Below are 12630 nucleotides of genomic sequence, written 5' to 3'. Positions count from 1 at the left end.
TTTGCTGGTGAGTGGAACATTTGTCCTGCTAATGGTTTTCTAAACCATTTACAAAGCAAGCAAGGTCCATTTTTCACACCTTTCATATCTTTTTTTTTATCCTTTGTAGAGACATTTGCACAACATTGCTGGTACTGATGCACTTCAGGAAAAGCAAAAAAACAACAAGAGATTTTTTAGCAAACATCTTTTTAACTGTTTCGGACTAAAATTGCGCTTCAGTTGTCCTTTTTTATTGAATGGCCATCATCAGACCACAGATAAAGATAAGGGAAGACAAGATTAACATCTAGATTGCAGCTCAATGTTGCTAAATATATTATGATTGATACTTTTTTGTTTTATTATTAGTTGTAGTGGTATCAAAATAACAAGCCAAATTAAAGGATTTTACACCCATTAAAAATAAAATAGGTAAACTAAACGTGGCTAAATTAGTATAAAAATGTTTACATATATTTCAGAGGTAAATTTAAGTTTCTTTGAAAGTTTAACTCACCCCCTAGGCAAATCTGAAAAACTCCACCAAAGTGGGCGGGGATACGTAGCAAAGGGAGGGGAGGGCAAGGGAAGGGGGCTGAGTTCAGGATTAGAGAAAGCAGCAGCTACCTTGATTTGCCATATTTAATCATGGAGAGTGAGCAGAGTTACACTGGTAAGTGTGCCAGTGGTTGATATTTTAAGGTGGAGGGAGGATTTTTCACACACCCTCGTCACGAGGGGTTGATGGCATCTTTGTCGAGCCCAGTGGGTCAGAGCCTTATCAGTTTGAGCCACTGGCTCAAGGCACTGACTCAGCAATGACCGAAGCCAGTACTGCCGAAGCAGTGGAGGACAGGATCATTCCAACTATATATTATCATATTTATTTGTCCTTTTGTAATCCAGGCAGGATCACCGACAGCTTTGCGTATCGTGATTAGTTTGCTATCTCTACTCTGACTACAGGTGTTTTTTTAGGATGAGGCAGCAGCTGTCTGCCTGTGCGACAGGTCTATGGCAAGACGAATAACATTTAATTGCTAGATTACTGACATCTGCAACATAATTTTGCTTAGTCAAAACTCTTATTCAAAGTATTTGTAATTAGATTTTGACTAGTCAAAACTGGTAAGATGTTCTTCCACGGCCCCACTCTGTGAGCCCCAGGTGCTGATCAGAGCGCACCACTGAATGATGGGTAGGGAAGACACCTTAATAGTGGGGCAGGTGGCGTTGTGTGCGTTTTTGTTACTCCTGCTGCATGTCAGCTGTTTGTGTTGTGGCTGTGCTTTTGGGATCTGCTTATCTGACGCCTTGAGGGCCATTTTTCAACCTATTTCTTTTTGTTTTTGCATTACACCTGCTGGTGTCTTCTGGAGCGCTGTTGCTCCACTGGCGTTATCAGCCACAGTTGGAGTCCTTTGCAGTGCATGGCTTCTGGTGGTCTCTGACCAGCCTTCTTGTTCTACCTCCGTTTTTGAAAAGCAACTCTGTTTATAATTTTCCATATGAGCGAATGCCTGAGGACTATAGATGTCTTGTACTTGTACAATGGTTTTTTTAAGTCTGATGATCCCAAAGCGCTTTACACTAGTCAGTTATTCACCCATTCATGCACACATTCTCACCCTGATGGTGGTGAGCTATGCTAGAAGCCACGCGTGCCCTGAAGCAGACTGATATAAGCGAGGCCACAGCACCACAGGCTTTTGGTAAATCTTACTACAGAAAATGTATATAATTTAATGGCAATAAATCCTCAGTGTGCACGTGGGATGTTGCTCACATAGGTCAAGTGAAAGCTCAGGGAGTTTGTGTGTATGCTCAGACACATGAAAAATTTGGGGGAACATTGGTAGACACTACTATAAAACAACCATGCAAACAGTTTATTGGCAAAAAATATTGATTGACTTACCCTTTAGGTTGCTTTTGTCAGTTTTTTTTTCTTTTTCCTTTGTTCATTTATGTTTCATTGTTTACACTTGTTAAACCAATGTTAGTACCAAAATTAACTGTCAGGTATATGGGTCTGTGTTGGACTACTGGTGGTTGTGTGGTGTGTTTCTCATCTGTTTCCTGTATGGTGGGACAAGCAGATGCCAGCCCCAGGTGTTCTCCATCGATGGCAATCGAGAGGAGTACTTTAGGCAGGAGGAGACACCTGGAAGGTGTCAGAGCATTTGCTTAAAGTCATTTCTGGTTCCTTGTTCTCGAGCTTACGTCCATGTTCTCTTCCCCAGGTACCAATCCCCTCTGGAACCTGGTCAGGATCATTCTCCAAGCTATGCCTGAGAAGATCCGCTGTTGGAGAATCCAGTTCTGAATCCCAAGAGGGTTTCTGACACTCCAGATGACCACTGCTCCTCTTGATCTGCTGGTGTCAACACTGACGCCTGTCTACCCTCCCATGCTCAGTTCCACCAAGCCATCCTCCACACTCCCCTGACTGCCTAAGCACCTTCTGGACTCTACTAACCATCCATCCCGTAAGTCAGTCTGGGCCGCACCATCCTACCTTCCTGCTTGCTGCTGGTGCTCAACCTCGTCCCTTTGTTCATATTTCAGTCTGTGACCAGAGCCCTCCCCATCAGCCAGTCACCAGTCTCAAACTCCCTCCGGCCTCACTCCAGTCATTCAACAAACCGGTCTTAATTCTATCTATGTCTAAGTGTTTGTTGCTACAGAGTCAGTCATGGAAAACATTAACATTTATTGTTACATATAAAAACCTAAATACACTGAGCACTTTTTTAAATTCAGAAACAAGTAGTTTCCAAGCATAGGTGTACTGGTTTATTATTCATAATTTGGTACTTTGACCTTGCGAATAGTTTCTGTGAGCAAGCAAAGCTGATAGAGCGTCTGTTCTTGTATGTCTATGCTTTGACACATGTGTAGAATATCAACCCAGCCCGATGTGACATCAATCCACAGCAATTTCCTCAAAATCTTTCTAAAAACGGTTGAACTTTACTTCTGCTTTAGTTGGCGTGTTGCCTTGAGGAACATGAAGATGTTCAGTCTTCACATCTTGCTCTTCATGTGCTGTAAGTTATATTATTGGATCTTTAATGTGTAACTTTTCTTTAGTGAGTTGATTTATTACCTTGTGATGTGTTCCAGTAAGACAAATCAACCTCTTTTGGTAGATAGCGCTAAAAAATAATTAGAATTAGAACACCTGAGCTGATAGTCAATATCAGCTAAATATATTATAAATATAAGAAAAAGTTTGAAGGGAGTGAAAATAGATAATGAAAATGACTTCTCTTTACTACAAGAAAATAGTTCTAAAAACTAAATTAAAGCTCACTTCTCATTTTAGGTGCTTTGAGTTGTGTGACCAGTGATGAAGATGTGATCCCTGTGTTCGGATATGAGGATAGTGATGCAGTGGTTTCCTGTCCATATGCTGAAGGATATGAGGATTATGAAAAGTACCTGTGTAAGGACGACTGTGGTAGTGATGATGTTCTTATTACGACATCAGAGATAAATGAAGACAAATACTCCATCGACGATGACAAAAGATCAAGAATCTTCAGCGTGACCATCTCTGATCTTCGTTTTGAGGACGCTGGGAAATACTGGTGTGGAGTGTCCAGAACAGGAAAAGATATCTACACTGAAGTAAAACTGGAAGTGGGAAAAGGTAAACAGTTTTTACATATTTTAATTTACGTACCCTAATCCGATGGTTCTAAAAAGCCCCTTTTACACTGGCCCTACCTGCCTTACTCCAACCCGCTCAGTGTAGCGTAGTTGATTCTGCGTTGTGTCTTGTGAGAAATAATAATCAGGCCACGGCTCATCTGAAGGCACTTTTAATGCTCCTGCATTTAAATAGAAAATAGTCAAAAACAGGCCTTTTCTCATTAGAGTTCCACAGCGCCTCTTCCCACGGAATCTGAACAGAAAGAGAGCACAAAGCGCCTGCAACTTGTGTAAAATAACACGTTTACCTTACAAAATAAAAATGATCTCAAACAATACATGAATAAAAAAACTAAACGAAATAATCCCACACCAAAAATAATGAAACATAACATACCTGCATTTAAATAGAAAATAGTCAAAAACAGGCCTTTTCTCATTAGAGTTCCACAGCGCCTGTTTAACAATGAACAATACTATTTTCAGCACATGAATGTAGCACATTCATTAGCAATGTTTCATGTAGCACAAGAACAGCTAAACAACTGTTAACACAGCGCTATCACTGCTCAACAAAGTCCAAATGTGACAAAGCATATTATTTTACAAAAACAATAATCAAACTGTCACTTATTACACATATTGAACACAGAAAACAAAACTTCATACCTCTTCCCACGGAATCTGAACAGAAAGAGCGCGACAAAGCGCATGGGGAAACCCTTCACAGACTTTAGTGGTATGATACGTTAATTTGTCTTCTTAAACCCCTGAACTAGCACTCAAAACAACAATCCATGAACTCAATGTTTTCAATAGTAAAGATAATAATTTACATTTTCATTCGTAACAAATTAAATTTGAATAAAAATAATAATTTAGAAACAGGAAGTAACCCGCTATTTTTCAATGGCTCTGTCGTATTTTCAAAATAAAAGCTGCCGGTGCTGATACGGTATCCTACCGGACTAATTCACTTGTCAATCTAGTGTAATAACATCACACTGCTACATCAGCTTTAATCAGACCGTGTTTTTTGTTGTCGCAGAATTGTTTAGATGTGTGACGGGCATTAAAGGTGACACCTCCAGGAGGTGTTTCCCTCTTCCAAGCATTTTTAGGATGGTTGAAAAAGTAAATAAATCATTAAAAATAAAAACATAAATAAAACAAAAAATATTAATAATGTTTATATAATTGTATATGCAAGAATAATCAAATGGAATAATCCAGTGGGACAAATTTAAACATCAGCCTAAACAAATAATACAATACACAGACAAAGGCCTCCTGAAACCTCTGGACTTTAGCCTGGCTTTAGGGACAGCCAACAGGAGCTGGTTGGCAGACCTTAAGGCTCTGGGTGGAGTGTATGGCTACAACAGCTCACCTAAATAAGACACGCCCATAGAGTTTAAACTCTTAAAAACAATCAGTGAAACATTAAATGTGACATGAAAGCCAACAAGAAGTTAGTTTTGACTTTCTCTGTGGCACAGTGATCAGAGTTAAAAAAAAATGCCACCCCTAATTATTCAAATTTGACAATATTATGCAAAATCCTGTGAGTTGGCAAAGATTTGGGTCGCTATTATCTTTAATGGTTTTAAAGTTTGAAGATCATCCAAACTTTAAATGCAATTAAATAAACGGAGCAACCCCATTACACCTGACAAGCTTTTTTCGTCACCCACTAGCTTCATGGTAACCTGACGCCGCCAGATAGATTTGCTTCGCATATCCATCTGGAAACCTTCCGTTGAAGTAATTTTGGGAAGGGGCGAAAATACTGGTTAGCTGATTGGCCTATGTTGGTGATAGACAAGCCAAATAAACCAATCAGATCAACGAAGCATATGACGTACTCGTCAACATGAGTACGTCATATGTCATATGGTTCCTCTGGCACAAAATGTATATAAAAGATTTTGATTATAAGTCATAATTCAGCAAAAAAAAATTCAATTTGGGCAACTTGTTCTTGCTGTGTGAACAAAGCCTAAGTTAAACAAAATATCAAACGCATCCCAAGGACATTTAAAATGCAAAAATGGGAATAAAAATAAACAATTCTAACAAACATCCAAAATTATAAAATTCTTAAAACAGTAGAAACCAAATTTTCATAAATATTTATAAAAGCTTGCAGGCAAATGGCAATTTTGGTCAGTATAGCAAAACTGGACTTGAGAAATTATCAGTCATCTGTAGATTTTCTTTTTACAGGTAATTTTGCTTTCTCTTGCCAGTTTACAATGTTATTTATCTTACTGACAGACATATGGGGCCAGACTCCAACTAAAATTCAAGGCAATGAGGAAGGTTCGGTCTCCATCAGGTGTGGATATGAAACCGAGCCTGTCAACAACCTGAAGTACATCTGCAGAGGAAACCAGCTTTCCACGTGTCTAAGGCAAGCAGTAGTGACCTCTAACAACGAACGGAATGGACGATTCACACTCACCGATGACAAGAATGCAAAAGTTTTCACAGTTACCATTTCCAGTGTGAAACTGAGTGATTCTGGGTGGTATCTTTTTGGTGTCCAAAGAGACACTGGGTCGGATGGCTTCTGTGCTTTTGACCTCAAAGTAAAAGGTGAGACGTTCAAATTGGCTAATGTACTTTTAAAGCTAAGAGTTTCTGCGGCAACAGATGTTGAAAATATAAATACAAGAATCAAAGAAACATCCCTTAATGATTCTGCTCTTTTTATCTATTAGAATGGTGCTGTGTAACATCCAGGTATGTTAAAGGCACCGAGGGACAACCAATAACCATGCAGTGTCCTTATCCACCTGAACATCGTAACAACAGGATGTTCATCTGCAAAGGAAACCATCGCAGCGACTGTACAAATATGATGACGGGTCGAAGCAGGTTCAAAGTGGACAGTATTTTTCCTAGCTATTTCTCTGTCACCATCACAAACCTGGAACAATGGGATGCTGGCACATACTGGTGTCGATCAAACTCAGAGTGGGTTGTTGGAGACTACACCCAGTTTCGTCTGTCTGTAGGTAAGAACGACACAGTGGCACAAGGAAAATACTGTTTAAAAGCTGTTTTTAGTAGTCAACTGTTTAGCGTAATATTTTGATGTTTGAGGACTTCACCTGAAATAAGTCCTCGTATTTGGCTGAAAGCAGACCCAGTGCTACCTGAACATAATCATACACCTGTGCCAATAGAGATTAAATGTGGCTGGCCTTCTGTGAAGTAATTCCCAAAGCAGATTCAGAGGTCTTTCTGCCTATATTGAGATGTCAGACGCAGCTTTCTGTGTGACATGAGACGAAGGAGAACCAGTTTCAGCTCTAAAGCTGGGATCGGCTATTATTATTATTATTATTTATTGTTATTACTAATGACAGAATAAAGGACAAGGGTGTCTGTCAAGTAGGAACCGAATCCTTTTCTATCCTCAGTACCTCAAAATTAGAACTCTTTGCTTTATCATGTTGGTGGATCTGTCAGTAGCTATTAGGAATTGGACCTGTTTAGTAGAAGAAGAAATCTTTATTCGTTATTGCAGTTGCAGAGATCATATGTTTTCATGGACAGACGATGAGTTTCAGGAGTTGCTTCAGGTGACTTTATGTGGTATCTGGTCATTGGGGCAACAGTTGGCAAATATTTCCCTCACAAGAAGTGCACCATTAAAAATTAAAGCTATGACTTTAATCTTTTACTAACAGATTTAAATTAAATCTAGTTAGTAAAAGATTATGTTGGTGGATTGTTTGAAATGGAATATATATATTTCTGAAAGTAAACTGTTGAATGCTAATTAATCTGGCACTTTCTTATAAGACGTTATTCGTTTATTCAATGTCCTTTGCTTGTTTGTTGCAGGGAAAAAACTAATTGTTGAAAAGAAAGTACTAAAGGATCTGCCAGAGCAAAAACAAACGGAAGGTGAGACCTTAAATGACAAACATACAAAGGACAAAATAGAGGAACCAGATTCTATCACCAACATTCTTTTCAGTACTTGTACAGAGCTTTTCTTGTTTCTATGTTCACACCATGCATCAGTAAAAAATTGTGACACAACCACAGTAACAGGAACTAAGACCAGCCAGCAAGCTGCTGTTTTCTACACGTTTGGCACATGCAGCAATAACGTAACTTGAAAAGGGCAGAGTTTTTAATATATCTGATTCTCACCAGCCGGTTGTACCATGTGATTAATTTAGGAAATGATTTATATGGATAGTGTGAGATTTGAAGTGCAAGAACCGGCAAAATGCTGTAGTCTGCACTTCACACTTCATAAATTTAAGATTGCATGTTTGCATCCACCAATAAAAGGATTTTATGGGAGACTAGCTAAAAAACATTTTAGCTGGTCTAATAAGCTACACATAGTAGTATAATAATCATATCAAGAAAACGGATAAGATGTATAGGGCAGGAGGGGGAGGGAACTTAAACACAAAAGATGAATGGAATGAGAAACTCTCAGTCAAGGGCATCCGATGCAACTGGGGAAAAGCAGATCAGGAACACTGGGAATTTGACTAATATTTACAGGATGAACAAAAAGTAATAGCCTGACTAGCATGCAAAATTTTCTACTAACCAAATGAGAAGGACTAACAATTATACACAAAGCAGAATAAAATGGATAACCAATAAAAAAAAAAAAAACAAGTGTGAAGCATCATGCCAGTGAATAGGTTGTCAATGTGATGTCTTAAGGTTTTGATTAGCAGGAGCATTGCTGGGCATGTATGGCATTGAAATATAAATATTTTTTCCCCAAATACAATAGGGTGGAAAGTCTCAGTGCATGAGAGAGCTTCACTACTTGCCATCACCAACTGTGGCAAAGGAAGAGAAGCAAAACAAGCATACCATAAAGGGGAAGAGAGGAATGGAGGAAGAGGCATCTGTGTAGACCCACTAGTGTGCTAGTCTCTCACACGCTGCTGCAAAGTTGAACGAAGTCCTCTGGACTAGCCTAGTGTAAAAACGCCCTAAGACAGAACGTAAAAAAACAAACGGCAAATAACAGATGCTAAACCCAGAATCTAACACTCACCAAAGTGATAAAAAACTTACTGCAATATTTGTCTTTGCAGAAGTGTTATTTTGCAAAAAAAGCCTCTGAACTCTGAAAATCTTACTCCCTTTAATATTCTAAATAAGCTGCATTTGAAATTATTTTATGTGGAAGAATTAATTTATTACATCATCTGAAATGCATTGACAGGATCAACTTTATGTAAATTTGATTCAGTAACACCATTGACAGGGACATATTTGGGTTCTCAAGGGTTTCATAGTCAAAATAAACTAAAACATTATCCTTTTGTCAGAAGCATTTAGAACAAATGAAAAAAACTTTTGTCATTTTTTGTTAAAGCTCCAGTGATGCTTAAATCTGAACCAAACAGGTGATAGTAAAGATAAAGCAAGATGAAGTGCACTAAAAGCCTTTTTCTCTTACAGTTTATCGGCTCCAGACCAGCACAGTGGAAAATGTCATTACAGCTTCACCTCAGAGTATAGCTAATGTCTCTGAGACATCTAATCAAGGTACAGAATGGAGAGTCTGTCCATCATTTTTTTTGTTTATTTTTCATTCTTTTTTTTAAAAAAAAACGTTGAAAAATCAAAAAATTAGCCAAAGATTTGAAAAACTTTGGTAATTGAAAGATTTACATGCAAACTTTAAATATGTGCCATATTAAATCAAATATTAAGAGGGTTCTTCTCTCTCCCTTTTCTCTAAATTTCTGCACTATACATTGCTATTTAGCTATGGGGTGGAATACTGTTCATGTAAAACTGAATGTATACCAAAATGGGATTTCAAAAAACTGACATGGTTAGCTTTTGTACAACACTAACTACTTTCAGTGCATATTCCTCCTTTGAGTTCACATATTTTCATTTTAGAAAATATTTCAGTTGCAAAAACTAAATATTTGTGCAACTTCTATGACATTTAAAATTACCCAATGACAACTCAACATTCAAAACTGACTGAAATGCACTTTACATCCCCCTATCTGTTGTTTCAGGAAGTGATGTGGTTCAGTAATCCACATATCCACCTTTCAGGTTTCTAGTTCACATATTTTCATTTAAGAAAATAAATATTTCAGTTGCAAAAACTAAATATTTGTGCAACTTCTATCACATTTAAAATGATCCAATCAAGACTACATTCAAAATAAGCCAGACTGAGGTGCACAGAGGGGGGCATAACTGTTGTTTCAGGAAGTGATGTGGTTCAGTATTTAATCCATATATGCACTTTTCAGGTGCGGTTCTCTTTGGGCTTTTTGCTGTACCTCCTGTTCTGTTAATGATAGTGATTATCATCCTGGTTATAGTGTGCAAGAAAAAATGTCACAAAGTGAAAGGTGAGTTCAGTTTTTCCACAGCCAAGAAATGCAAACACGTCTAATCAATTCAAATCAATTTTATTTATATAGCGCCAATTCATGAAACACGTCATCCCAAGGCACTTTCCAAAGTCAAATTCAATCAGATTATACAGATTGGGTCAGATTACAAAGATAGTTAAAAAAATGTCCTATATAAGGAAACCCATTTGATTGCATCAAGTCTTGACAAGCAGCATTCATTCCTCCTGGAGAAGCGTAGAGCCACAGGTAGAGTTGTCTGCATTGTCCATGGCTTTGCAGCAATCCCTCATACTGAGCAAGCATGAAGCGACAGTGGAAAGAAAAACTCCCCATTTACGGGAAGGAAAAACCTCCAGCAGAGCCAGGCTCAGTATGAACGGTTATCTGCCTCGACTGACTGGGGGTTAGAGAAGACAGAACAGAGACACAAAAAGCACAGAAACACACATTGATCCAGTAATCTGTTCTACATTAGATGGTAGTAGCAGGTGATGTGTCTTCCGTGGATGATGTCACAGCTAACAGAACGCCAGACCAGGTGTACCTACTATGAAGAAAAAAAATGACAGAGAACGAAAAGTTAAAAGATTAAATGACGATAAGCAATGCAAAATTGGAGAACAGTGGAACTCAGTAGAGTGAGAAATAGACCCTTATGTTCTCCAGTAGCCTAATCCTATAGCAGCGTAACTATAGAGATAGTTCAGGGTAACATAAGCAACTCTAAGTATAAGCTTTGTCAAAAAGGAAAGTTTTAAGTTTAGTCTTAAAAATAGACACGGTGTCTGCCTCACGGACCAAAACTGCGAGTTAGTTCCACAGGAGAGGAGCCTGATAACTAATTTTCTTTTCTCACATTTGTTTTCTCAGATACAGAAATTGCCACAAATAGAAGCAGAAATGAGGCGAGAAACTCAAAGGAAGTGATGGGTGGAGAAAATGTAAGAAAAAGACACCGGCCAAACACTTAATAATGTTCCTAACTTTTAAGCCACTTCAGATTAAAAATGTTGGATATTGCTGTAGCATGTACATAGCTCAAGGCATTGTCTCACCTGAAGTAGGCTCACCCAAAAGATGAGACCAAACTAATATTTAAATGAACCACAATCTGAGCTATGCACGTCAAGTAGTTTTTCTGCATCTATTGACCTGTGATCTGTTCCTTCTTCTATAGCTTTACGAAAACCATGATGAGATTGTAATGCGCTCACAACAGAACATCTACAAAGAGCAGAATGCCTGTTACCACTTTGATGACCCAGACGATGAAGCTCATTATAACAGCATCTCAGCAACTGAGGACATCTACTGTAATGAGTAGAGAAAGGAGATAGAGTGTGCCAAATATTTGATCTTTGGCAGATTTATTTAACCTGTCATTGCATGAGAAATTGTGTAAAAATACAGAAACATTTGGAACTGTGACAAGGTAGAAGTTTAAACGTTGATCATTTGCTGTCATCAGCTTATTGAAAAATAAAAAGGCTGTGTGAACGGCCCAAATCTGATCTTTTCACCCTAAAAAATTAGATTTGTGCCACTTCCACATGTGGTACTAATTTGTTTACATATCGCATATTTTTCAAAGCATCCGCTGTCTGAACGGTCATGTCACATTTTATCAGTCTTTCATGTCTCTCTGCTGGATCTCACTACACAGCAGTAACAGCTAGTGCTCCATAAAAGACCATTGCTAGTAGCTGTGCTGCTTTCTTCATACCTTACTTCATGTTGCTATGATGTGGTCTTAATGTTATTGGCTCCCATTGTTAAACAGCTTCTAAATAATAACAAAGAGATGCCAGTTGGTATCCATGTTTTTTTGACTTTTTTTTTTTTTTAATTAAACCTTATTGAACGCTAAGCACTTCTATAACCATTACATTCACCATTACTTCCGTAACAGCGTGTGGCTGTGTGACGCCTCCTTCTGTTTTCTGCGAATGTGGATCGCTTTGCTGTCTTGAACCGTTCAGACCGCAGTGTGATGGCAGTCAAATTTAATAGTATCATGAACGGCCATCTAAAAACAATCTGATTTCAGCATGAAATTGGAATTGAGCATCAGGACCTGCAGTGTGAACATAGCCTTTGATTGGTTACAGATTTCATTGATAGTAGATTGTAATACTCAGAACAATAAATTGTGTAATGTTAAACCTATATATTAGCATGCTGTTTAACTATAAGAATAAAATATGTCTTTATATAATGGGCTGCTAGTAACCAAAATGCCATTGGTTAACACATCTAAAAAAAGCAATGTGTTTATGACACAAGTTTTCAACATAAAATGCAAAGGTGATCAAGCATTCACTGAGGTTGCCCCAAGATTGTTTTTTTTTTTTTTTTCCCAGTGTCCTGTCTAGCAATATGGCAATAGGAATTGATGTCTCAATGCCAGATAGAGCTCGACAGATTTTGCTTTTACAAGTGGAGCAAACAGCTTTCGCCATAGTGCTCCACTTGATTTATGCTTGTAAATAGCTTTATTATGATTCCTGCAAGGAGAATTTCAAATTATATGGACATGACAATGGGAGAGTAAAGGAAGAACAAAAAGTGAAAGAAAAGAAAAAGAGTAGAGGTGAAAGAAAGAGGTGAT

At 38.1% G+C, this 12630-nt stretch overlaps 1 protein-coding gene across 1 annotated transcript; it reads left to right on the top strand.

The window, feature by feature from the left end:
- The first annotated feature begins 2303 nt into the window (after window positions 1–2303).
- Window positions 2304–12423, top strand: LOC118563179 (polymeric immunoglobulin receptor-like). Its single transcript, XM_036137274.1, has 11 exons — window positions 2304–2471; window positions 2551–2630; window positions 2971–3032; window positions 3311–3637; window positions 5917–6237; window positions 6363–6659; window positions 7495–7557; window positions 9097–9183; window positions 9915–10016; window positions 10893–10963; window positions 11200–12423. The coding sequence occupies exons 3-11, from the start codon at window positions 2993–2995 to the stop codon at window positions 11344–11346; spliced, it is 1455 nt and encodes a 484-aa protein (XP_035993167.1). The 5' UTR covers window positions 2304–2471; window positions 2551–2630; window positions 2971–2992; the 3' UTR covers window positions 11347–12423.
- The last annotated feature ends 207 nt before the right edge of the window (window positions 12424–12630 follow it).

This window comes from Fundulus heteroclitus, chromosome 5 (genome assembly GCF_011125445.2).
Source record: "Fundulus heteroclitus isolate FHET01 chromosome 5, MU-UCD_Fhet_4.1, whole genome shotgun sequence".
Taxonomy (NCBI): domain Eukaryota; kingdom Metazoa; phylum Chordata; class Actinopteri; order Cyprinodontiformes; family Fundulidae; genus Fundulus; species Fundulus heteroclitus.
The sequence above is the reverse complement of the archived record's forward strand: the minus strand, read 5'-3'. Positions and strand labels throughout refer to the sequence as shown.

Bases quoted from the DNA above. Each gene is read 5' to 3' on its own strand.
- LOC118563179 (XM_036137274.1), top strand. From the start codon at position 2,993: ATGAAGATGTTCAGTCTTCACATCTTGCTCTTCATGTGCT. The intron at 3,638-5,916 runs GTAAACAGTTTT...TCTTACTGACAG, and splicing joins AAAACTGGAAGTGGGAAAAG to ACATATGGGGCCAGACTCCA. The intron at 6,660-7,494 runs GTAAGAACGACA...TGTTTGTTGCAG, and splicing joins CCAGTTTCGTCTGTCTGTAG to GGAAAAAACTAATTGTTGAA.